Source organism: Fusarium oxysporum, chromosome IV, assembly GCF_013085055.1.
Source record: "Fusarium oxysporum Fo47 chromosome IV, complete sequence".
Classification (NCBI taxonomy): Eukaryota; Fungi; Ascomycota; class Sordariomycetes; order Hypocreales; family Nectriaceae; genus Fusarium; species Fusarium oxysporum.
In genome coordinates this window covers 2,673,407-2,699,126 of record NC_072843.1, presented here as the reverse complement: position 1 = coordinate 2,699,126, position 25,720 = coordinate 2,673,407, and the positions used below count along the sequence as shown (strand labels likewise).

General features: G+C 49.4%; 8 protein-coding genes and 1 non-coding gene across 9 annotated transcripts; 5 read left to right on the top strand and 4 right to left on the bottom strand.

The window, feature by feature from the left end:
* Positions 1–443: 443 nt before the first annotated feature.
* On the top strand, positions 444–2,074 carry FOBCDRAFT_30454 (uncharacterized protein). The gene is made up of 2 exons (XM_031178888.3): positions 444–1,617; positions 1,666–2,074. Exons 1-2 carry the CDS (start codon positions 591–593, stop codon positions 1,935–1,937), a joined length of 1,299 nt encoding a protein of 432 aa, XP_031044775.1. The 5' UTR covers positions 444–590; the 3' UTR covers positions 1,938–2,074.
* Positions 2,075–3,949, bottom strand: FOBCDRAFT_30457 (uncharacterized protein). Its single transcript, XM_031178887.3, has 2 exons — positions 3,473–3,949; positions 2,075–3,424 (listed from the first exon to the last, which is right to left on the bottom strand). Exons 1-2 carry the CDS (start codon positions 3,910–3,912, stop codon positions 2,212–2,214), a joined length of 1,653 nt encoding a protein of 550 aa, XP_031044774.2. The 5' UTR covers positions 3,913–3,949; the 3' UTR covers positions 2,075–2,211.
* Positions 3,950–6,409: 2,460 nt separating this feature from the next.
* Positions 6,410–8,447, top strand: FOBCDRAFT_30444 (uncharacterized protein). Its single transcript, XM_031178889.3, has 3 exons — positions 6,410–6,809; positions 6,864–7,399; positions 7,452–8,447. Exons 1-3 carry the CDS (start codon positions 6,502–6,504, stop codon positions 8,273–8,275), a joined length of 1,668 nt encoding a protein of 555 aa, XP_031044776.2. The 5' UTR covers positions 6,410–6,501; the 3' UTR covers positions 8,276–8,447.
* A 3,235-nt stretch (positions 8,448–11,682) lies between these two features.
* Positions 11,683–15,984, top strand: FOBCDRAFT_221180 (uncharacterized protein). Its single transcript, XM_031178890.3, has 3 exons — positions 11,683–13,849; positions 13,908–15,063; positions 15,118–15,984. The coding sequence occupies exons 1-3, from the start codon at positions 12,112–12,114 to the stop codon at positions 15,800–15,802; spliced, it is 3,579 nt and encodes a 1,192-aa protein (XP_031044777.2). The 5' UTR covers positions 11,683–12,111; the 3' UTR covers positions 15,803–15,984.
* Positions 15,985–16,525: 541 nt separating this feature from the next.
* FOBCDRAFT_181095 (uncharacterized protein) lies at positions 16,526–19,436 on the top strand. Its single transcript, XM_031178892.3, has one exon. The coding sequence runs from the start codon at positions 16,648–16,650 to the stop codon at positions 19,144–19,146; it is 2,499 nt and encodes an 832-aa protein (XP_031044779.2). The 5' UTR covers positions 16,526–16,647; the 3' UTR covers positions 19,147–19,436.
* Positions 19,437–19,576: 140 nt separating this feature from the next.
* On the top strand, positions 19,577–21,644 carry FOBCDRAFT_259792 (major facilitator superfamily domain-containing protein; the record flags this gene model as incomplete). The annotated part of the gene is made up of 3 exons (XM_059611249.1): positions 19,577–20,211; positions 20,264–20,611; positions 20,656–21,644. Exons 1-3 carry the CDS (start codon positions 19,836–19,838, stop codon positions 21,642–21,644), a joined length of 1,713 nt encoding a protein of 570 aa, XP_059464693.1. The 5' UTR covers positions 19,577–19,835.
* A 69-nt stretch (positions 21,645–21,713) lies between these two features.
* Positions 21,714–23,155, bottom strand: FOBCDRAFT_291987 (uncharacterized protein; the record flags this gene model as incomplete). Its single annotated transcript, XM_059611790.1, has 2 exons — positions 21,714–22,870; positions 23,039–23,155. 2 exons carry the CDS (start codon positions 23,153–23,155, stop codon positions 21,836–21,838), a joined length of 1,152 nt encoding a protein of 383 aa, XP_059464692.1. The 3' UTR covers positions 21,714–21,835.
* Positions 23,156–23,555: 400 nt separating this feature from the next.
* FOBCDRAFT_t95 lies at positions 23,556–23,650 on the bottom strand. The gene has a single exon. It is a non-coding gene; the product is annotated as a tRNA-Ile (tRNA).
* A 151-nt stretch (positions 23,651–23,801) lies between these two features.
* On the bottom strand, positions 23,802–24,665 carry FOBCDRAFT_318418 (uncharacterized protein). Its single transcript, XM_031178896.3, has 3 exons — positions 24,358–24,665; positions 24,160–24,308; positions 23,802–24,113 (listed from the first exon to the last, which is right to left on the bottom strand). The coding sequence occupies exons 1-3, from the start codon at positions 24,550–24,552 to the stop codon at positions 23,942–23,944; spliced, it is 516 nt and encodes a 171-aa protein (XP_031044783.2). The 5' UTR covers positions 24,553–24,665; the 3' UTR covers positions 23,802–23,941.
* Positions 24,666–25,720: the final 1,055 nt, after the last annotated feature.

The window sequence follows — 25,720 nt, the reverse complement described above, 5'->3', positions numbered from 1 at the left end:
TATGCTGCCCCCGCGTGGCAAGAAAACTTCAGACATGGACAAGATATGCCAAGATCAATTCATCAAAGAGCGCCCTAAGCGTATACTAACTCATCTAAAAACCCTTATCACTTGGGATCTTGATCCCAAGTTTCCTTCCTTCCCCTAGGCTGTTGACCTTACAGTACCTACTAATGCCAGCTGAAGTCGACTTAAGCCCCCGATCTCCACCCACCCACGTTTTGGAAGCCATTTGACCAATAATTTTCGGATTCGTATCATGGTACGGCAGTTGATTGTCGATCATCAAATCACGTAGCCTTGAACATATTTACGTGGGGGAGCTTAGGCTTTGATCCTGGACTCTGGCTGGGCTGCCATCATGACATCACATGTGATGTGGCTGTGCGCTCTCGATTCGCGTAGATCGTTCGTCACCCAAGACAAGACAAAGGCGAATTTCCAAGCGCGCGCCAACACCTAAATCGCCATCCCTCATTTTCCTTTAAGCTGGGCGGCCTCTCGTTCCAGACTAAGGTAGTTAAATAGCTAAATCCCCATCTGCCGCATCTCCGAACAAGGCGCCCCCATACATACAACAAAACTCCAAAATGTTGGAATACTTGACATACAAAAAGATCAAGAAGAACAGAGCGGAGAAAGCGGCGGCTGCTGAGGAGACTGCGAAGAAGACCGAAGCTGGATCTTCGGTAGACCCATCCTACGGACATGTACCGGATTTCAGCAACGATGCATCTCGTGCATCAGGTCATCAACACAGGCGGCGAAGCACGCAGCACAGCCTCAGCTCCAATACTCCTCCTCTGAGCCCAGTCCTCGACCGCGATGATGAGGCATGGCTGCAAAGTATCCTGGAAGACGATGGTCCAGCTCCGCCTCTGCCGCCACGCATCAATACCCCTCAGATCGACCTCTCGTCTGCATCTGAGAGTGAGATAGAGGCGGTAAAGGCTCTACAAGAACCCAAGAGTAAAAAGGACAAGAAGAAGGAAAAGAAAGAGAAAGAGAAAGAGAAGCACGACAAACAGCCAAACCGTCTAACGGCTTTGTTCACGAGACATAAGAAACCACAGGATGGTCTTAAGCCAGAAGATAACGTCGCGCCACCGGAAGCCGAACGTGAGGAGCAGGACCTTGGTAACGTTCTCGACCGTCTGAACCTCCAAGCAAAGAACAACAAGATCGTTTCTCTCTCCAACGAGTCATCCGAGCTCCTGTCCCGTTTCACCCAAGTATTCAAGGATCTCGCCAATGGCGTGCCGACAGCATACGGTGATCTCGCAAGCCTAGTTGAAGACCGCGATGGTGCCATCAATCGCGGTTTCGAAAAACTGCCTTCATCTCTCAAGAAGCTTGTTACCCAGCTTCCAGATAAGCTGACGTCCTCCCTGGCGCCTGAGCTTCTGGCAGCAGCAGCAGAAAGTCAGGGTCTGAAGGCGAATACGGAGAAGGGCGTTAAGGATGCCGCTATCGACCTCCTCAAGCCATCCAACTTAACCGATCTGGTCACGAAGCCAGGGGCTGTCGTTGGTATGCTCAAGGCTATCGTCAACGCATTGAAGGTGCGATGGCCTGCATTCATTGGTACAAATGTTATATGGAGCGTTGCTTTATTCTGTAAGTATTGCTACCCAAACTATTCATACATTTGCTAACCCTTGATAGTATTGATGTTTGTACTTTGGTATTGCCACAAGAGAGGTCGTGAGGTGCGACTAGAGCGAGAGAAATCTCTAGCTGAGACACCTGTTGATGGCAGCGATCGTATCGAAGAGCTTCCAGATGACCCTCTTCTTCCCGGGCCAGAGGCAGCGGCGGCGAGTCGCAATGCCGACAGGGCAATACTTGGAGACCCTGTTTCCCCTTTGTCTGAGCCATCCCCGATTCCTGCTGTAGTCGAGCCAGTCTCGCCAGAGGAACCGGTTCGTCGTCGCTGAGACAGTGCCTGGACAGGACTTCCGTTCGTAAGCAGGTTGATATATGGTAACGAGCAGTATTTACGAGATGGTTTATGACGAAATGAGAATGGAGCCTCGGGGCAGTGCGATACCAGCCTTTACTATTGATGGACATGGTATGTATAATAAACTTGATTTCTGCATTTTCACAGTGGGTATCTTTTGTAAGTTGAAAGGAACATCTCTAGAGGCTTTCGTAGTTCAGCTATCCGACATCATTTGGATAGAAAGAGACAACATGTATTGCGATGCTTCAATCGTCTTGAACCACTTCTTTGATCTCTTCTCGCCCAGAGGCCATGGCGACAGCTTCACTCTTGTCGCTCACACCTTGGCGATCTGTCGCCCCACCCCCATCTTTGGACCAAAAGTCCACCTCATCAATGATGTCCCAGACAATATCCTCTGCAATTTGGTCAGAATAACGCTCGCTCACAGGGTGCACCTTGTTCAAGCGAGCGTTGCCTGACCAGACCTTATCGGGTGTACCTTCGGTCTCGGCTGGAGGAGGATACCAAAAGTCGGGGCCGAAATTGACCTCCACAGCGCCTCCATGGAAGACACTTACGGCAGGGTAATATCCGAGCATGCCGTCGTCAAGGCCTTCGCGACCGCCAACTTGGCCTTGAGGACGCGAAGCTGGTGGAAGGAAGCCAAGGAGGTTCTCGAACGGAGTTCCCATTAAAACACCATTCCTGTATACGCGGATGCAAGAATTGGGAAGCGTGCGGAGACTTGGAAGGGGGTGGTTAGGACTAGGTTCTTCTGAAGAGCCACCGCCAGCCCCTGTCGGGTTCATAAGATCTTCCAATTCTTTGGCGGGAGAGTACTCGCTCTTCTCGAAATAAGTATGAGATTTGAAGCGTATGGGATAGCGATCGCGGACAATGTTGTGGCCTTCAGCGGTGGGCGCAGGTTCTTCGTCGGTTTGATCAACAACTGGATTATACTGTCCAGACATGATCTTGCGGTGCAGATGTTCTGATGGAAGCTGAATCTCGAGGCCGATGATATCGCCCTCTCGAATGCCTTGCCCGGCAGGAAAGAATTCCTTAGGACGGGACATATGTACCTTTTCTCCCGCGACGTCACGGAGGCCATAACTGTAAGCGTCGAACCCCACAGGCGCATCAAGCGATGCCTCTCGTCTTGCCCAGCCCACGCGTACATGCTTGCCTCCTTCTGGCTTGGACTCTTCATCTTTTGGTGGCTGAACTCCTTGTGTGATTTTGCACTCCCAGTACCATCTGCCCTCCCTCACAGCCACGTTCGCCCTTGCCATGCGAAATCCTTTGTCGGTTGTGACGTGACGAGCCGACTTATCAAAATAAACATGCCCTGCTGAGTCCTCGAAGCTCAAGTGGGGGCCATATGGCTCTGGTTCTGTGCTTCGGTAGTAGATCATGGACGGGAAGAGAGGATCGGCGATGCAGGGAGTATACCGGAAGCTCTTCTTATTAGAGACACTTTGACAGTTAGCATGAAGGTATTTATCGCATATAGTCTTAGCTTACTGATCTGATGTGTCAAAGAATTCGACCGTTTGGCCATTAGGGGCCGTGACCTCATGATGTGCCGTCATGACAGGACCTCGAGGAGGGTTGAAGTTGGACAGTTTAGGCTGCCCCAAGTTGTATCGTAATGGGCTCGACTCGCTCTGTTTCTTCTGTGGCTTTGACTTTGGTTTTGGATCAGGTGTAGCACGAACACTATCGCTTCCTTTGGCCTCGCGTTTCTTCAGAGTATCCTTCTTTGCTCGCGCAGACTTAGATCTAGAATTTTGAGCAGCATCTTCGGGTGCCAAAGAGTCGGAAGGCCTGACTTCGGGGTTCAGTGGCGAGGGAACGACAGGACTGTGACGGCCTTCTTCAAGGGGGCGCTTTTGAGGAACCGAGGACAAAGGAAGAGTGGGTGTTGGCTCTCTCTTGGGAGAGCTCCCAAGCTCGGGCGCCATGACGAAAGGGAACGACTGAGGCGTTCGCGATATTGCATAGAAGTAGATAAAGGTACGGAATTGATGTCGAGTGACGCGATGCGACGCGACGAGACAACCAAACTACTAATGCTGATCGTTCTTAGAATAAAGCTAGCCAACTGATCGATAACTAGCCCTGCGTTTGAGCATGAGCGAGATAAGATAAGATAAAAACGAGAAAGTGAGTTCAAGCCTCGGCTGATAAGAATCGAATGGAGAGAACAAAAAAGAGGGCCCGATCTCGGCCTAGCGTGGATTGGATCTGAGTCGGTCAGGGCACCAGGACGGCGATCCCCTGCGCAAAAATCCAACCAGCGGTGCCAAGAAACGAAGAGGAATTTCTCCGTATTAGCTGAACCAATCAGAGACGACTTAATGTAATCCAACGCATTTCAGGGGCGAAATGGCAAAGTTGACAGAGCCGCGGTGAGGAAGAGGGGCCTACTAGAACGTCCTAATTTAAGGGCCTTTCTCTTGGTTCCTCCACTGTGACGACACGTTGGGAAGGGTCTTTTCTGCAGGTTTTCTGGCGTGACGAGATCTGGAGAGTTTGAGAGTTCAGGTTTGTGAGGCATAGATCTCTCACGTGAAAAAATACGAACGGTACTCAGCATCAAATGGTATCCATGCAGTCGGAAACGGCACCTTAGGTTCAAGAGCTAAGAAAGACACTAGAAACGAGATGAGAGTGTCTAGATCAATTCGGTTGTTTTAACCCCAACCCACCAGCGGCCGTCGTTCCATGCTGGGGCCGACTCCCCGTGAAATCACATCATGTGTCTGTTGAGTCTCGTCTTGCTTCTGGTTTGTTTTTGCCTTTGCACGTCACTCCCCTCCTGCCTAAGGACGAATTAGACTTGACTGCCACTGAGGGGTACGAGAAGAAGAGAACAGGGAGAACAAAGTCAGCGAGTCTCTCTGCTGGGCCCCATTTAGGCTCATGCAATGCAACGCCAGCTCCCGAGACCCGACAACCAGTCTCCAATCCACCATAACTAATACCAAACAATCTGAAGGGTAGAAGGCAAGGCAAGGCAAGGCAGAGCAATCAAGAAAGCACAAGCCCAGATCCAATCCCAAGACTAAGCCCCAGCCCCATTGGATAGATCAGGCCTTGTCTGATCATCAATTGCAATCACCTTACCTACCTACTCTGCCCAACTTTCACTGCCATCTCTTTCTGATCTGACCTGCGCCTCAATCTCAAACCAGACGGAATTGGTCGTCCATCTGTTTTGTTGACTGTCATCTCCGAGTTCTCACCTTTGACCTCTACCTTTCCCTTCACCTTAACCCCCCACCTTGTCCTCTCTTGGTCTCGGACACCCTTCCCCCGGGGTCACCGTCCTCTCCTCCACCGCCATCTGCCATCTGCCGTCTCATTGCCGTCGCTGGTTATCGATCTACGGTATCTCACGCGCGCGTGCACACACACGCAAACATACACCCTGGTCTCTGGTCTTGGCTCTGCTTGGTCACCAAATTCACCTTCCACCGTCCCAGCTTGGTGGTGCCGCAAAACTTGGGAGTCTTACGCCTCAACCCATTGACGAAGTCCTCCCCTGTTATTCGCCAAGCACCACATTCAATTATACCTTGCCTAGGAACGAGACAAGGCGTGTTCCGTCCCGTCCTGTTCTGTCAGTGTGTCCTGCACTTCGCTTTCGGCCGCCTTTTGTTGTCTTACCAACACCTGTCATTGCGTAGTCACAGATTCATCACCCTTGCACATAGTCTACTTTCCCTTCCGCCTTTTTGGTTTGGTTGATAATCTTTGTTATCTCCTGTCCTTGGTTATTCCCTTCGTCTTCTTTACTACACACTACACACTCCGCACATCCTTGTCCTCTCTTCTCCTCCCCGCGGCTGTCAACTCCTCAACCTTCTTCTTTGGTCTTCTCGGCCTTGCAGTTGCGCCGGTCCCAAGTATCTGGTCGCTGTCGCGTCACTCTCTGACACCTGTCGCCTGACCAATACATTGCTTCCCGTTCGATCGGACTCGACCCAACCTTCGATTGGTCCTGTTTACTAGGTCAGCTGCCTACGCATCTACGTCCCTTTGTACCCTGGCGACTTGTTCGACTCGTCTGCCCACCAGCAAAACTGGCAACTTGACGATACATATCGCTGGACTGCAGACTGGGCTTTGCACTAGGTACTTCTTCAGCATTCTGACTTACACCTCGCATCGAGCCAAGAAAGTATTGCATTTGTTTGGCTTGTTTCGGTGCCTGCGAACTCTTAGTTGCGGAACCCGGCTCCGGCCTCTCTCCGGATTCGCCTCCTTGCTCGGCCGGTTCGAAACCACTTATCAATCCGCTGCAGCCGATTACGAGTCGTGTGAAGGACTTTCTCTCCCATAACCAAATTTCAATCTTACTCATCCTCGACCTATACGACAACCAAATCAACCTACCGACCCTCGATATCAACGCCGATGAATGCTATAGACTTCGGTTTGTAACTGACCCGTCGCACTCCAACCCAGACTATTGAAGTACACCCATTCGATTCATCTGAACCATTGTCGTCTTGCTTCCCTCGATACTAGCAGCCCTACCTACGGGCATGAGCCAAGAAACCCAAGAAACGGCGCTGTATAGCCATCAGCGTGAGACGGGTTCGGTGCGAACTGCGCTGCCATCACGACCAATGTCCTCGAAACCAAGTGATAGCTCGACTGTTTCTTCTCAGGAGCGGACCAGACTCCCTACCGGCCAGGACAACCGCGACCACCAACATAGACTAAGTGGGAGTCCGTCTGGCCTTAAGACAAGTTCAGCTCCAGGAAACATGTCAAAGCAACAGAGTCCTGGGTCAGAGCATGGTTCAAAAACAAGTCCGCCACCTAGTGGCAGCCAAGGACAAGTTTGCAGGTAAGTTAACTACCCTTAATTCTACGGCAATCACTCTGCTTATACCGATAATAGTAACTGTGGAACCACCCGGACCCCTTTGTGGAGGAGATCACCTCAAGGTGCTACGATTTGCAACGCCTGTGGCCTCTATCTGAAAGCCAGAAACGCCTCTCGTCCGACTAGTCTCAAGCGACCACCAAATGTTGTCCCTGCAGAACCTCTTCGAACTACCGCACCGAAGCCCTCTGCAGTCACAGGTCCAAAACCTGCGTCAAATGCGACCTACATATCTGCTGATCAAACTGGAGGGACTTGTCCTGGAGGTGGACGTTGTAACGGAACGGGTGGTGCAGAGGGCTGCAATGGATGCCCTGCCTATAACAATCGTGTTTCGAAAAGTGCCAACCTAGGTGGAACGCAGAAACGACAGAGTTGCCAAAGTCGAAGTGAAAGTACCAAACCGGAACCAGTGCCTCTGGATGTCAATGCCCTGCAAAATCAACAAAATTCGAATGCCACGGTTGTGATTGCATGCCAGAACTGTGGCACCACTATTACGCCTCTCTGGAGGCGTGATGAGAGTGGCCACACCATCTGCAACGCTTGTGGTAGGTATTACGCGTTTAGCGTTTGTCAAACAGTATTTGTTAACAGCCCTAGGTTTATATTACAAGCTACATGGTGTCCACCGGCCAATGACAATGAAGAAATCGACTATCAAAAGACGAAAACGAATTATCCCAGCTTCGCAGGATGAGGAGATGGAAGATGCAATTGAGCCAGCTGAAATGCAAGGCCAATATGAACAAAATGCTGAGAAGGGGTCAATGAATGAGGACGGATCTGTCAACCTGGGTCTTCGTCGCCGCCCAGACCATCCGCTCACGATCGAGCCTCAACCGGTTATCCGACCTACAAGTAGAACAATATCGCCACTGCCTTCGACCTCGGATCTAGCTGCGTATCATCAGTCAAATAACCCACGTCAGTATACCGGATCCCTGAACGACGATAATCGACTGGCCCCCATGGCGTCTATGTCATCAAACAACGACAGGAAAACATCGCTATCCCCTGCCTCGTTTCTGTCGCCAACTCGAAAACGATCCTTCTCTACCACTGAAAGTGAAGCATTTGCCTCACAAGAAACTGGACAGGAGAGCTCGAAACGAATCTCCTCGATCAATATTAAATCGATACTGAATCCATCGACGTCAGCCACTACTCCCCCCAATTTAGGAACAGGAAGCGACGACGGCGACTATTCCTTACCTCCCATCCGATCACCTGGCAGTACCATAGCGTCAGCACCTAGTCCCAGCACCTTTTCCAACCGGGATAACACGCCAGGTGCTGGCCCGCGTGATTTCGATACTGAAAAAATAAAGGCTGAGCGTCGAGCAGCCTTACAACGCGAAGCGGACAAGATGCGAGAAATGCTTGCCGCAAAAGAGAGAGAATTACAAGAACTTGGACATGATTAATGAGTAGGATCCACGATAAGACATCAACGATTTATGAGGTACCTCTTGGTCAGCAAGGTGTCTTTGGACGCGAAATTTTAGTGAATGGAAGGCGAGTTAGGAACCGGCGCATTTTGGATTTCACAGCACACACGGCCTTCTCGGATGGGTTTCAGCTCATGAAACTGGAGTTATTGCTGTTAAGGAGCATGGTGTTTGACATACGTGTCTGGTTTGCTTTCTTTCTTCTCTTCTAAAAGCTATTGGAAAGATTATACAGAACTACTGGCTTCGGCCAGCGATACCACTCTATCTCTCGAAAAGCACATTGTTTACGCTACGGAAAATGCACATATAGACAGGGTCAGGCTGTATGTATCGCAAGATAGTTTACACGAGCCAAAAAAAGAGAATGCGGTGTCGCGTTGAGCGACTGTGAGTTGACAACTTGATCAAGTATCAGCTTTGAGCCTCCTTTCCGCTTCCTCTTTGATTTATTCATTGTGATAACGACCTTCGTTAAAAAACAAGATTTTTTGATAGAATTTGCGTAGTTTTCCAAGACACAAAGTCCACTCTATACATGGTTTGCGAAGGTGCTCGCACAGTAAAGCATCCATTGTGTGGACATCACAGCGTAGCACAAAGCCCCGTGCTCATTACGTAGGCGCATAATGCTTACATAGCCCAAACTTGACAGGCCATGGGGGATAGAATATAAGTTGCTGCAGTAATGAACTGATCAGAAAACCCGAGCTGTCTTGTGATCACAACGAAATATGATGCCCTCAAGGATCATGAAGTGCAAGCCTTGTTGGTAAGGCTGATCCATACAAATGTAACGCTGCGGAGAGAAAAGCGTCGAACTCGTTTACCACAGACAGTGACATTATCACTTGAGGAAACAAATTCCAAGACTACTTAAGCAATGCAATGGGCTATCAGAGCAGGGAGAAAAAGTTTTTTTAACCATTAGAGAAGATTGAACGACGGGTAAGATAGCAAAAGGTGCCCTCACAGCTCATATTCTTGGAATCAATGTGCTAGATGTATCACCACTAGCATGCCATTCATCTACCGCAGTGCATAGGCAATTCGTGATATATCCCTTGCAATCAACCATATAAAACACCTGACGTGGAGTAGTTGAGCATTGGCCCATGTAATTGCAGCGCTCAGGGAGGGGATAGAGCTGTCGTGAAACTATGGTGGCTAACGTTCATGCATACACTACGTCTTGTAATAAATTTCCTATATTAGAATTGAGATTTACTTGCACCAGTTACGGGTGCCTTATGTTGGCCGTTCATTGCCGCGGGATGAACTGGACTGACTTGATGTGTTCCCTGCTGAGTGTTCAAACAAGGCGGGATATCATCAACATAGCGTATGGAATTATGATTGAACAGTACATAAAAAACAAGTAACCTATTAATAAAACTTTGGCTTGCTGATTTCTGCGTGGCTCGCCTAAGCCCGAGTAAATCGCTGTCAGTCTAGGTGTTCGGGAGGGTTGGATTTGGTCGCTATATGCTATATTCAAGAGGAGGAAAGCCTTGAAGATGTTGCGGTAGTATTACTAATAGACCGATACGCATCGAGTGAGTTGTGTATGTAAATGATTTCACTCGATATGAGGACTCGACCCCGTTCAAGTAGTCACTGTGCCTTCAGGCTTCGTCCCAAGGTTGTGTGGATGCCCTTAGAAATCTCTGCCAACCTGGACAATACCAGCAACATCAATTCCAAGGAGAAGATTACGAGTTATAAGCGACTGATACTGAGATGAGTTTGATGTCGATGCCTACCTTGATATATGGATATACAGGAAACCCAACAGTTCACTGAGAGAACAAAACACCACGACTTAACTTCGATATGAGAAATGACCAAGCTAGATTAAGCATATACCTAACAGCTGCCTGCAATCTTTTATATTTCAGTAAGGTGGATGATTCTTTTTGCTTGAGGAATAATGGGTTGAGGACCAGTGTTTTGTTTGAGCATATAGCCCAAAGCAAGACCAAAGGTGAGCCGGCATCCAATAAAAAACCAAAAAGGTAACCGATCAATCTGTCGAGAGACACTTGGATTCATGTCAACGGGCTAGGGCAGAAAACTGTTCGGCCATGCGAAAGCCAATAGGTCTCTGAACGGCTAAGGTAGGTAGAGATGTTGTGATATTGCCCAGCAACATTGTTCGGATCTTGCCGTATATGCATATTGAGCTAATTTAGACTCGCGGCATTTGCGGAGATCTAGATGTTTTGCGTGTCTATCTCCGGTTGAGGATCCGCCCGATCAAGATAATCAGAGGATCTCCAAGCAAACGCAAAGAGCTTTGATATGGTCAGAGTTGTATGCTGAATTGAGCAAAAGTTGAACGTCCTGGCGTCGGTTCTTCAGCACCAAAATGTTTTGTATTCTCTTAGAAATGCTGTATACTCACTGCTGCACACCCTCATGGGCTCCTGTTGAGCTCCGTGATGACCGGTGCCGGTGCCGGGGTGGAGCGCCTCCGGAGACTCCGTCCACGGTGAGTCGCAAACCACAGGCAGCTGCTACTGTACCCGTTCTGCCTGCTTTCCGCTGCATTTCCGCTGTGCAGGTAGGCGGGTTCGCCTGAACCAATGGCGCCTTTCTTGCCCCAGGATTTGATCACTCACCTACACCAAATCTTGCTCATATCAATCGCAATCCTACATTCGGACAGGAAAGACATCATCCAACTTTTCTGCTTACCAATACGTCAGATGATAAGACACAACGTCGTGTTGGAGCAGGGAAATATCTTGAGTGATCTGCGATTTGTTACCCCAAAGCTAAGGATGCTGTGTGTCGGTGGCTGATTCTAAAATCTCACCGACAAGGCAGACCAGCATGGTCTTTATTTTTTTCTCTCTCCGATAAACCGTTTCTTAGAAGGTTCCAGTGCTTTCTAGACAGTCTTGAAGTGATACGAGGCATATCAATCATTCAATTATAGCGGAGAACCAAGCATCCTGAGCCTCTGAGGACGTGCTAAACCCCACATAGACACTCCGGGGAAGCGCATGCTCGGACTTTATCAGAGTCACGACTCCGATCCGATTGACAATGAGCCTCCAAAAGACATCACGGATGATATGTATTGTCATATAAAAGTTCTTATTGCGAGGCCAAAGACCCATGCGAAGGCCGGTCTCGGGTCAAGACTTGGGTCTAACGAGACGCATCCGCATGGATGGCTACGCCTTGCGAACTACGAGAAGCGGAGCCCAGCCTATGTTGACCGTGTCGAGCTGACACTGTACGGGCGAGACAATGATTGGACACCCATACTGTTGGCTCACCATATGCGGAGGAGCTGGAACCATCCTACAGTGTTGGAAGCACCGTCACTCCGTAGCTTGTGTGCGTGGGTCCATTGATCAAAAAGATCCATGTCTGTCAATTGAAGGGCGCACGACATGACAATCTGGCTAGACTCGCTCAGCTGGTTGGTGTGGCTGGCCGGCACTCTGCACTCCAACTCCACCAGCCTTTTGGCTTGGTTCACATTCTGGGGGATGGAGACTGCTGACTCTTTCGATGTGCTCCTAGACAGACCGTTACTTGTGCCTAGGTAGTACCTTGGTTGGATTTTCATCTTGAACAAAACTCAGGGACTATCCTCCACTTGGGAGCCTCATTCTTTTCTCTTCACTTTCAGGCTCAACTATCTTGTGTCCTTCTAGCTCTCACTCCAAACGATTCAAGCGGGACCAGGCTGACTGACATCCAAATCTATTCGGTTCATGGCTGTCACCCTTACGCGCGCCTTTCGATTGACCTGAGCCGACATCTCTGCTCCGCATCAGCACTTATCCTTGTGCATCATGTCCAATATGGATGAGATGGAGCAATTTGTCAACTGGGACAAGGCCATTGACGCCTTTCCACAACCCCAGGATGGCAACGCCTTTGCTGGTCTGACAGCTGACAACAACGAGAGCATTGATCTTGTCCTGGAGAATGTCAGTGAAGACGACTTCAGCTTCTGCGCCCTTCAACACTTTTCAGACAACAACTTCCCTCTGCCGGACATGCCCGCCCCAACGATGGACTTCACCACAACCGCTGAAGACATATCTAGTCAATTTCAGTGGGATACACCTCCATCGCCATGCATCAACTGTGCTATGTCTGGCTTCTCATGCAAAAAGATCCGAGAGGGTATGTACAAGGACTATTGCACTACCTGCGTAGCATTGAAGGTCGACTGCAGCTTTGCTGTTGCCCCCGAGTCTATCAACACTTCAGCTGCGCCCTTTGACATCAACTCTTTTCTGCCATCTGGACCTCAGATCTCCAACACTCTCCAGGAGGATAACCAGGACGACTCTTGTCAATCCTCTCGCAATGCCTCTCGCAATGCCTCCGTCAGTGATCTAGGCAACCTGGGAGAAATATTCAACAACAAGGCCGCACCTCCTCCCAAAATTGGAGCACGATTCTCTCGAGAGTCGGTTCGTATTCTCAAGAACTGGCTCTCAACTCATAACCGTCATCCTTATCCTAGTGACGAAGAGAAGGAGATGCTGCAACGCCAAACAGGGTTAAACAAAGTCCAAATCACAAACTGGCTTGCAAATGCTCGTCGACGCGGCAAGGTTCAGCCCCCGCGCTCAACATCACCTCACTACACCAGCTCATGGTCAGGCCCCATGGATATCCCTCAACGCCGAGGAACACCAGCTCTGGAAGCCATGAACCCACTGCAACGTTGGGAGCACTCCCCCCCCGAGAACGAACCTGCGTCCGTCAGCGCTATTGCACGGGCCGTCACCGCCTCTTCCTCTGGAATGTCGTCCGGACTCGACAGCCCTTTCAGCTTGAGCTATGCGGACGATGGCTCAAGCAGATCTATCTGCAACCAGTCATCGGTCAGCAGTTTAGGCACCTCTCACTCCAGTAATGGTTCTCATGGATCGGCCTATTCACATGGATCTCGCAACTCATGGGGTTCGTTTGGCTCAGCCCCATTCAATAGCCACGGACGTCGTCGCCGTCGCCGAAGGGCTTCGGCAAAAATTGGCAAAGAGAAGACCAGCCTATCAGCCCCTCTCAAGACCTTCCAGTGTACATTCTGTACCGAAACATTCAGGACTAAGCACGACTGGCAGCGACACGAAAAGTCGTTGCACTTGTCTCTTGAGCGGTGGGTGTGTTCTCCTCACGGCGCAAAAGCCGTCAACCCTGATACCGGCATCTTATCCTGTGTCTTTTGTGGCGAGGCCAATCCAGACGATGCCCATATCGAAAGCCACAACCACTCTGCCTGCCAAGAGCGTACCCCAGCAGAACGGACATTCTACCGAAAGGATCATCTTAACCAGCACCTGCGTCTGGTGCATAATATCAAGTTTCAGGATTGGTCTATGAAGTCGTGGAAGGTAGCAACGCCTGAGATTCGGTCCCGATGTGGTTTCTGTGGTATCGTAATGGATACATGGACTATCCGTGTCGATCATTTGGCAGAGCATTTCAAGACGGGTTATTCCATGGCTGACTGGAAGGGTGATTGGGGTTTCGATAACCCTGTACTCGAGATGGTCGAGAACTCCATGCCTCCATGTATGAGACCTCTCCAGTATCCTGTAGACAAGTTGCCAACGTCTAACTTTTGAAATAGATCTTATTCATTATGAGCGCACATCCCCGTTGCCATACGTAGCCACTCACTCCCCGCCAGAGTCACCTCGTAATGCCTACGAGTTGATTAAGTTGGAAATGGCTTTCTTCACACGGAACTATCAGGACCAGCACGGACGACTCCCGAACGACGAAGAGATGATGGTCGAAGGTTGTCGTATCATTTTCGCTAGCGAACTGTTATCTCTACAGGGCATCGCGACGAGGCCATCGTGGCTCCGTGACATTATCATGAGCTCTGACACTCTACAACAAAAGGCTAGATTCGGTCCTTTGCGTGGTGCCGCTGAAAACAGGCTGGCATCCCTCAAAATTAACGGCAAGGACAACTTGTTCGAGGAGTGTCCCATGGAGGTACAGCTCCACGAATTTGTCAAGGCCAAGAGACTACTTGGTTTAACGGCGATGGATGATGAACTTCAAGAAGAGGCTTGTCGTATCGTGGGTCGAGTGGAAGAAGTCTCTACACACCCGTCAGAGGCCATTGCAAACTGGCTAATTCGCCTCGCAACATCTACTACGAACTGGCTCGCGCCTTTCCGTCGACGTGCACACCTTCCACGAAGCGAAGACGTGGTGGATCACATTTGCCGTTCAACGGATCCTACATCTATCGACTCAACCATCCACAGCTACTCGCGCCTCGAGCGTGAACTGAAAGATTATCTCATCTTACAACGATCGATGGGCATAGAGCCTACTGACGAGGACCTCCAACGACAAGCTCGTATCATTATATACGAATTCGATGACGGTTGGAACCAAACCGCGGCAGATAACGCATCTTGGCTCGAGGGATTCAAGAACCGTCATCCCGCAAGCAGTAACAGCTCGCCTGCATTTTCCCTTCAGCCTAGTGTCAACTCAACTGTCAGCGGAACCGCCACCACTGATGCGACACTTTTTTCCAGTGACTGTCCTGTGCTTCTGGGATTGGGTTGTGATGACATGTTTGATATGGGCAGCGGCCCTAACTGTCCCGGACCATACTTCCTCAATGATGCGAACTGCTATCGACGATTGGCGAAGGAGCTGAAGCGATGGGTTGCTGGCACTATGTCGGCGAACAACCCTAACAGGCATGTGCCTAGTGATGCAGAGCTTCAGCACCAGGCACGCTGGATCCTATATGACGAGTAAGTTTTCTGGGCAGGAAGATTGCCGAATGTGACGAGCTGACAATATTCTAGTGACGATCCTTGGAATCAGACTGCTGCAGATAATGCCGAATGGCTTCAACGGTTCAAGCGAGACGCCGGTATCCTCAAGACAGATGGTCCTGGGCTCCCAATGAGCGATGGCTGGGCCCTCGAATCTGGTGGTTCGGGATTCGCACCCCCCTATGCTTGCCCCAAGGCATCGCTTGAGCCTTTCCCTGCAGATGCGCAGGTGTCAATGGGCCAGGGTGCCAAGTCACTGCCAGCAGCTATTGCTAACAGCTACATCGAGAAGCTCACATCGCAGGCGGCACGACCTGCTGAGGTTTTTTGCTCGCGAGAGCTGGAGCGTGGTCTTATCAGCTATGTCGAGGATCATGTAGCATGCAAGGGATCCATGCCCACAGACGCCATGCTTCAGACACGAGCGCGTCGGATTCTCGACTCGCAGACGACTCCAGCAGATGATATTGATCTGTTGAGCAAGTTCAAGGATATGGTGGCTAAGAAGGTTCCTCAAGCAGTGGCCGCTGAGGAAACCATTGCCAGTGCTCCTGCGATGCCCAGCAATATGGAGCTTAACCTCTCAGATGAGGATGTGAACAATATCCTGCAGGACATGAATTTCGAATTTGATGCTCAAGACTTTGGCGTTGCAATGGAAGGGTTACAAGATACAGGAGGTGTTAGCCTGAATATGGCAGGATTCACGGATTAGGGACCGCTTTATACCATTCACGAAGTGTATTAACGATAATGATTAGACGCATATAACAAAAAGGTGTCAGGTTTTTGAGAGTTTCTAGATACAATATGGGTACGCGGTGGATATTTCAATGGATATCAGTTTGTTTACATAAAATTTGGGAATGGCACAATAATATCACTACATTCTCTTCACTTAACACCTTGCCTACTAGACCAAGTTTCAGGCTGAGTCAACATACGTGATTGATAACAATAGCAGCGATCGTTCGGGCATAAGCGAGGCAATGTCTCAGCCTAGACTTTGGCCTAGAACAAAACAACCACTACAGTAGATGGAAACAGAACAGTGGCTCACATGCACTTCAATTGCATGCGGACGGTGAGAGAGCGCCAACCGTTAAAGATGGGTCGATGACTTCCGAAGACGGCACGGGGCTTGATATCTGACGTTAGACAGTACCTGCCCGTACCTTGGACCAACCTTTATCAAGTAATTGAAAGAACCTAGCGCTATTCTGAGTAAAGTACGTTGCGGTAAGATCCAGTAGGCAACGATGCCCAGATAAAGTAAGAAGGCACAGCAGGAACGGAAGCGACGCATGTCAATTCCATTCAGCTCATTCATTCCATGTTTTTCAACTTCAAACAACCACTTCCACGCGTCAACTTCAGTCACTAAAGACGGAGATGTTGGAGGCTTCATAGACTGCTTTATGAAGCTTGCTCAGAAGACACTTCGTCTTCTTGTCTCTCTGTCAAGATAAAGTGACGCTTGAGTGAGGCAATCAATCAATTAACGGATCGCTTACAGCACGCAGCTTCGCTCTTAATTATTGCTGGGCGACCCCGTACCCAATGCCGACTTATCTATGCCACGGGTTTCGATGGCATCGCCGCGACATCCGGATTTTTGTCATCCTCAACGACCTTGAAGACGCAGCACCAAACTGGGTTCTTGCACCTGCTTCGTCTTATTGTATCCTCGACCAGCTACACGCCAAATACGACTTCTTACCTGAGCTCTCTCCACCAACAACGCCCACGCAAAAGAGCATCAGCGCCAAAAATGCCAACATCAAAAAGCAATTCGATCATGTTGACGACGACCATGCTCTCCCGACATCACGTGTATCCGATGCCGAAGATGCCGTTCTTATGCACTCATGGTCACCGGTCAAATTGCTGGAGGAATTCGATGTAGACGAAATGGTGACGGCATGCAGACCATATGCTTATGTGGCTGATTATGTGGTACGAGTCGACCTGAGTGTGGACGTGGCAGGTCAGATGGCCAAGTACTATGACAAAATGGCCGGCGAAGATGGATGGATCATGAAATTAAGGAATGAGTTGCAGAAGGGTGAACCCGTGCGGTGGTACGTCGTGGTCTGCGGTGACGATGTGAGAGAAGTCCCTGGCAAGAGTGACGAAGAAGAAAAAGAGGTTGGCTATGAGCAGATAAGGGACGCGGCACAAACGATGGTGCGCAACCGACGAACAAAAGACGCTTTGGAGGGGCTTTCTGATTCCCCATCCGAGTACGACGATGACAACGACCGAGACGAAGATGGAGAAGATGCTCTCACCGTCCTGGATGGCATTTTAGGGGGGGCAGATGGTGCTGCAACACCCCGGCCACTTTCGAGGACATTGCCAGATATCGATATCCCGCTCCAGCCTCAACCAGACCCCAATCGGGCTTCAGTTTTGACAATATCAACAGTTTGGTCCCAGGATGAATCACCTAACGGAACAGCAAGGCAGGAAACACCGGATATTGATGCACCTCTCCAGCCTCATGAACTCGAGAAGAAAAGGAAACCCGTGTCTACAGCATCATCAGTATGGTCTCGAAAAGAATCTCTAGACAATGGACTAGCACTGGAAACACCAGATGTTGAGATGCCGCTTCTCCGCCCCGATAATACACGATATTCAGCTTCGACAGCATCAGAGATATATTCTGCATACGGGCAATCTAGAATTGAACCAGAAGAGTTTGCCAAGATACAGTCATCAGTGCAGGATCCCATGAGAGGAGAGATACCGGATGTAAAGCAACCTCTCAAACCAAACGAGCTTCATCCGTCTAGATCTTCAACGCCTCCAACGCCCAAACCTTTGCAACGGCAGCTGCCAGCTCCAACGATCTACAGGCCCGAAAGCTTTATACCCCCTTTCTCGCCTGTTTTACCACCTATGGAGGGGTTTGATCAAGAATCTCCGAGGCTCAATACTCCTAGCAGGACGGAGAATGTCAAGTCCCCAGAGACATCTTGGCCCTTATCATCAGACTCGCCACTTGAATCCTCAGGATCGAGTACATTTCATAATCAAGATGCTCCGTATCCATATGTTACATCAATCATAAATCCAAAGGACAGGCCAGGTACCTATCTGAACGTACCCAAAGAGCTTGTTCCTCCTCGAACACCCTCGCCTACATCGGGGTATTCACCACAGCCACAGAATTTTGGGTCAAATATGCCCAAGTTTGAGGGGATAGTGCCACACGCTCCACCATTGTTGGTGTCACCGAACCCAGCACGCCTAGAACAACCAAGTTCTGGCATATTGTATGAAGCTGGTGACACAATTTCCGAGCAGCAGCTACCATCAACACCAATGCCAAATGCCAAACAGGTGGCACTGCCGAATTTAGACACGAAAGCAGCAAAAGAGCTGGTTTCGAAGCCATCAGCAAGTGCCACAACCCCAACATCGGCTCATCGAAAAACAATCAATCCTGTCTTGAAAACACCTCCCAGAAATCCAGCAACACAGCAAAATACACAAAAGTCGCCGAAGTCTCGCTTGCCGAGAAGTGTCCCTAAGAACATTCGAATATCAAATGTACCATTACCGCCAGAACCAGAAATAAAGACGCCTCGTCGCCCGCCTACGCCACCAAAGCCTCGAGGTGCATCGGGAGGAAACTCACAGAAAAGACCACAAACTGCGCCAGAAAAGGGGACGCCATCATCGAAAGCTCATGCCAGAATGTTATCCATGCCGTACCGTTATGAGGCACCCAGCTCTCTGCAAGAACTGGAAAGGGAGGAGCCGATACTAGAGCCTACACCATCTCTTGCTTCTGACTACAATGCGGGTGTCAGTTCAAAACCAAACGCGCCACGAGATTTAGCACGTGGGGTAAGGTTACGTGCACCACAGCCAGTGGCCGCCACGACGCAAAGTCGACAGACTAGTGTATCCACGGAGCATAGTGATGGCCAGGTAAATGAAGACGGAAGGCATCCTAAACAACGAATTGGTCGCAGTCATTCAGTGGCCGAAGGGCTTAAGAAGCTGTTCAGGAAGCCGTCTCATGCTAAGGCAGGCCATCATCATTAAAGGAAACGGAGAGTAAGCATGAATTGCTGGTTTTGAACTTTCATTTCGGGGTTGATCTTGACTGCAACTTGGAGCGTTTTATTTTGAAGGGATAGGAATTGCTGTTGACTTATGGAGAAACGTCGAACTTTCATAAGTCGTAATATTCTATGATGAGTCGTCATGATGTAAGAGTAACGGAACGAGATTCTTTGACATTGTACAGTATTTGAATGCATAGAGGTTTAATTATGCAGTAGGTGATCTGCAATTAGCAATCAGATTTAACATCTAGTTACAGTGAAATTTTCAGGGTGCGAAATGAAATGAGGGTAAAGCTCCTTTACCAGGTAGGTATGGATGGTCATGCAAGGAGTTGATGCGCGTCACGTGTAAGTTAAGCAAGACAGCTTGCGGCTCGAATAACTCGACTCGATTACCAGCATACTTAGTCAACACCTCCAATTCTATCTTACCCTCTTCGATCTGTTTAACAGCCCGCTTACATCAAATAAGGATGCAACTCATGGTATCAATTGATTGGAGTCCCTGATGGTCTCCAAATAACTCTCCAACCCGAGACCGTTGTGCCCACCGAACCTCGACAATATTAAACCTCGAGGCCCGTGTCCGAGTCCGAGTCCAATCTAGCCTCCGGCCATTGTCTCCTTACCCATCGCCTTCGGTTCTTTGAAACCGCCTCATATAAAATGGCCCTATCGCGGCCCGAGCCTGGCCCCAATGCGTCGGTCGAAGCGTTTGCGCAAACCGGCGCTGAGCCCTCGCTCGATGATAGCGACGACGAAGATCTTCGGTCGGCCGTTGGCAGTGGAAGTGATGTTTACGAGCTGCATGAGAGGAATACGGGTAGAGGTAGACACGGCAGCGCGATATGGGATGCCGAAGCTGCAGAGGATGGGGATGTAGACCATCCTCTCGTAGGAGAGCGCTCGCGAAGTCCTGGTTCTATGGCGAGTTTCCAGCTCTATACCCCTGATGAAGAACAAGCCGTGCGGAGGAAGTTCGATCGCAAGCTTGTCTTGTTCGTCGCTCTCCTTTACATGTTGAGCTTCGTCGACAGATCCAGTACGACCCCTTTATCTCTTTGCGATCGACAACAATGTACTAACAAAACCAGATATCGGCAATGCTCGTATAGCTGGTATGGACGAAGATCTCCAGTCTGACCCGCCCCGCGATGAATGGTACCAATGGGCCCTCACGGCGTTTTACATTACTTACATTGCCTTTGAATGGATGTCGCTTCTGTGGAAGCTCATTCCGGCGCATATATTTGTGTCGATGGTGGTCCTGACATGGGGTCTCATGGCGTCCCTTCAGGCTGTCGCGACGTCTTATCCCATGTTGATTGCGCTGCGCGCTGTCCTTGGAATAGGAGAGGCTGGCTTCACGGGGATTCCATTTTACTTGAGTTTCTTCTTCAAACGAGAGGAGCTTGCATTCCGGACTGCTATTTTCATATCTGGTATGTAATCCCCTTTTGGGATGTCAAAGAAGAAAAGCTTACAGCTGTCGCAGCGGCACCCTTGGCTACGACGTTTGCTTCAACGCTCGCCTGGCTCATTGTTAAGTTTGCTGAGTTTGGCCCTATTGCTCCCTGGCGTCTTCTCTTTATCATTGAGGGGTTCCCATCCGTCATCGCGTCTGTAGTAGCCTGGAACGTCATTCCTGACTCTCCACAGACAGCCCCTTACTTGACCAAGCGTGAGAAAAAGGTTGCCCATCTACGCCTTCGCAGCGAGCAGTCGACGGCCACAAACAATAAGCCTTCGTCTGGTCTCAAAGGTCGCGATGTTCTAGCAATATTTCGTGACCCTGTTGCGTGGATCACTGCAACCATGTTCTTCCTCACCAACATGGCGTACTCCTCTCTCCCCGTCTTCCTCCCCAAGATACTCACTGAGATGGGTCACGATACTATCACCTCTCAAGCTCTCAGTGCTCCCCCATACTTGGCGGCTTTTGTCATCGTCCTCTTCACAGCGCACATGTCTGATCGTCTGCGCACACGCACCGTACCTCTAATATTCCACGCCCTCGCTTCATCAAGTGGCTACGCCATTCTGGCTTTGGCTAAACCCCTTAATCTTCCTAATTTCATCCGTTATATGGCCGTATATCCTGCCGCTATAGGCTTTTTCAATGTCGTCACTCTCATCATTACTTGGAGCATCAACAACCAAGCCAGCCAGAGCCGTCAAGGCGGTGGCTTTGCTCTCCTCCAACTCGTTGGCCAGTGCGGACCGCTCGTGGGTACCAGATTGTATCCGGATCGAGATGCTCCCTATTATGCGCCTGGGATGAGCACATGTGCAATCGCTATGCTTCTGGTCTCCATACTAGCGTATGCTCTTCGCTTTTATCTCAAGTATCAAAATCGTAAATTCGACCGGGCTGAGAGTGAGCGTCGGCAGGGAGGTGACGAGGTTGAGGAAGAAGGCCTCGTTGGCTCTGGGAGACGCAAATCAGCGGCTGTTGTCTTTCGATATATGTTATAAGGCAATTTTAATAACCACTGTTTCAAACTCGCAGCTCCTAAAAATGTATTGTTCACGGAATGATCGCTACCGAGGTAAACTTGATTGTTAGACCATGTACACTTTCCTCTAGCTAACACCTCGTGATGCTAAACTAATACCGTTTGTAACTTGATTTTCTCAAACGATTTGCCATGTAAGTTATTTATAATCTATTTCCCAAAGCGCATCCACTTAGGGGCGTGATACTTCTCTACGCCGGCTTTCCACCAAGAGTTAGTTCCACGCCCGCCTTGCTCGATCGAGAAAGACGCAGATTCTTTCTCATGTTTAGGCTTGCTGGCATCCTCAGGTCTAAGTTTGCGGCGCAGTGTCTTCCAGGCCGAGTGGTGTTTTCTCTGCTCTTTATGTTGACGCCTGACACTCTGATAGGCATGGCGAAGTTTATTGCAGCTGTTATGACAAATATTGTGTGCCAGTTTCTCAACTCCGGCTCGAGACCGTTTCACTCCCTCTGTCAAGCTTCGAAGAGACATGACAGAAGATTTTCTCTTGCTTCTTCTTTCCACCTGTGGCGGTTTGATTGGCGGACTAGGACTGTCTGAGTGCCGGTTTTCTGTTGGGCTATCAATTTGGGTTTGGATTCGGGCCTTTACCCGTGTCAGGGGGTAAGTCCCTTCAAGCCTGATAGTGTCTTCCAATGAAGGCTGTCTCGCCATGGTCTCCTGAGGAGGCGTCACATTTGACTGTAGGTCTTCCGAACTTGATACAATCTCAAAGTAGTGGTAGGACTGGATGGGTAGTCGTTGCAGGTGCCCGAAAGCAGCTGCCTCATCGACTCCTGTCCTGTGGGTGCTTCCTTGACTCATAACTCTCGCAGCAACAGAAGAACTTGATGAAGATCTCAGACCGGATAGCCGGTCGTTGAAGCGACTATATTTCATCAAATCGCCCAAGTCCAAACTTGGCATGCGAGTGTCTGATGCCGGTGATGGCACATCTCTAAATCCAATACCTTGGTCATGGTATGATGAAGATGTGCTCCTTGGAGCTTTATGTACGGACTGTGGAGAGGGCGCTTGCGATCTCATAGGTCTCAGGTTATCTCTTACCATTTGTAGGATAGAGAGTTGGTCTGAAATAATATCAGTCGTTGATGGTTTGCGGATTTGGTCATCGGGTGCATCTTTCAGCTGTGCTTCTTCACGAAAGTGATCGCGGTGGGTAAGTGGTAGTAAAGCTCCATTCTGAAGAAATGCATCTTGTCTGGAGGTCGTTCGACTGGTCGGGTTTGTATGTGCCTCAGCCTCGGGGAAAGGTCGCCCATTTGGCCGGAAATCTCTCTAGGATGCTGCTGGCCTGATGTTTTCCAGATCCTCGAGTTTCTTCCGGGTAACAGGTGCTCTTTTTGGTACATTAAGTTCGCTCAGCTGTGTGCCTGAAATGGTGTTATTGCTGTAGGAGTCTGGTGCATCCCCTAACTTGAGGCCTAGAGGGCGGGACCGGACTGGAAGTGTAAAGGTGTCATTCATGGTGAGGACGTATGTATCACTAATAAAATCAGCTGATGGGTGGTGAATCTCAAATGGTGATGAGTTGTTGAAGATGGGAAAAGAAAACGAAGTGTAAAAGTTGACAGTTTGGTTTATAACACTGAACTAAATCTAGTCGAGTAAGTAAAACAATGGCTAGACCATCATAGGGTTACTGCTACCTCTGTGCGGCAGATGAGAAATATAAGGCAAGTACATAAGTATAGGTAACTAACAGAGGAGCTGCAACCGTGAATGTTGTTTTCTGCTTGCCTTTTAAGAAAGCCTTGACCGAAAGTGATATGGAGAAACACCAAAAAGATATCACTGTCTCGTGGTAACTAACAACCTAGATAGATACTTAGAGACAGCAAAAAACCGAACCGGAGGGCACTGGGATTGCTCCCGCCAGGGCTTGAACCTGAGACCTTCGCATTACCGGATACTCGGAATGAAGTATTAGTACGACGCTCTAACCAACTGAGCTACGGAAGCCTTCCAATTCGATAGAATGTTTGACATTATTTTGCAATATGTTGAATTCTAATTACTCCTAGTCCATCGAGTAAGGACAATATGCATCACAAGCATTCAGTGGAGGCAACCACAATAGACCAGCTTCAATGAGGAGACTGAGGACAATAACTACTAGTTCATGAGCTAAGAAGTGCTCTAACTAGAGCTTATTAATTTGATTACCCTTGTTCAAGCTTGATATGCCCGGGACGACATCTATCCCTCCTCAAACTTCCATTTCATCCATCAATCACCCATATTCCGCCTGTCTTATCCAGATTTCTCAACGCAGTTGGTACACTCAGCGCATGTGAAATGTGTTGTTGCGGCTCCGAGATTCATAGCTCCTCCTGGGGCATTCTGATGGAATAGGTCAGGCCAGCCGTGTTGGGTCTCGGGCCAGGCAAATATTTTGATCGGGGCACATCGATCATTGTTGAATCTTGCTTTGTTAGTAGTATACGGACATATGAGTAAGTATAACATACCCAGCTAGACGGCAGATCATACCAGGATCAATGAAAACAGATCCGATATGTCCCTTTAGCTCAGGGCCTAGCTCATTGCATGTATATTCAAGTTCAGGACGATAGGCGAAACATGGAGCTCCCCAGTTCTCCTCACGGCAGAAGTAAACCTGAGATGTGTTTAGTAAATGTAATCTGCTGGGAACAATTCAATCATACCATGCCAGACTCTCGACCCCCTTCACTGTTCTCGTCAGGAGTAGTACCAAGGCGAGCCTTAATAACTTCAGGCTCGATGGCTTCGTACTTGAGTGCAGCTCGCCCCTTGAGAGGTGAAGACCACATGTCAACTGAGGCAGCGAGACAGTGCGTATAGAAGAGCGACAAGACGGCAAGTGCAAAAGATGTCTTCATTCTGATGATTGGGTGAGAGTAAGTGTTGATAGGAATGAAGATGGAAGAGGGTAATCAGAAGTTTTAGTTCTCGATAATCTGAATTGCTTATTGAGCACTGACAGCAGCTGACGACTGGGTTACAGCCTTTTATGTATCAGAGTTTGTTACGGCAAGCCATTGATGATTTTTTGGTTTCATTCTTTACGACAAAGCTACGTATGACACGCAAAGCCTCGTGATGACACTGGCTCATGCGATACAGCTGCAGCTTCAACCCGAGCCTACTCATTCAATTGTACCAGATTCTCACCCGTTGCCGACCGTATTGATTGCTTGTGTTGTGTTGATCAAGATACTCGGTCAACTCGTCAGCTCATAAACAAGCTCCCAGTCAAAGACCTTCGGGAGTCATCGGTCATCCCGTGATACAAATTCGGCCCATCGGGCGTCCAAAAAATGCTGTCAACTTGCAGGTGGCTTGCATCACTAGTAAACAAACAACCGGGCCTAGATGGGAGCTGCGGCTGACCTCCTAGACGATTGTGTCAACGGTATTACCGGCCTCGGGAAGCTTGTGCAACTCTCGTATCTGCTGCTCAACCGTTGCCTGGAATTGTCAGAATAGCGGTCTCGCCTCAGTCTCCCACGTTGCGCATTGCATCACGGGATATAAGCAACTCGCACCAAGTACCGGTTTTGGCTTGCCAAAGACATATTCCACGTTATCTAATTTGTTCTCATGCAAGAATTTGCCGTATGCCTGTAACATCCACCGCGTGAAAGCCGCTGGATCGCCCAACGTGCATCGCTGATCGGCCGTCCCTGACGTAGATGGCAGGGAAAACGAGTCGGCGCAGCTTAGAATCAAGCTTCGATTTCATTTGATCATTGTGAAACTCAATCTTTCGTATACCCGTGTTAAAATAGAAGCATACTTACGTTTATGCATATTCATCATCCAACGTGATCGGCCTTGGAGCAGAGGCCCGGAGCCGGCAACGGAGACGGACGGAACAGACTCCACAATGATTGCCTGTTTAGGCAATATCTGTCACAGCGGACTCCGGCACCTCATCCCGTGTACAGGAGTGTTCTTATGCCTGGTAGCATATACGGGCAACAGCGTGATACGGTCTCTCTCTCACGACGGAGGATTTGGCTTGAAACTGCCCGTTGCGCTACACTT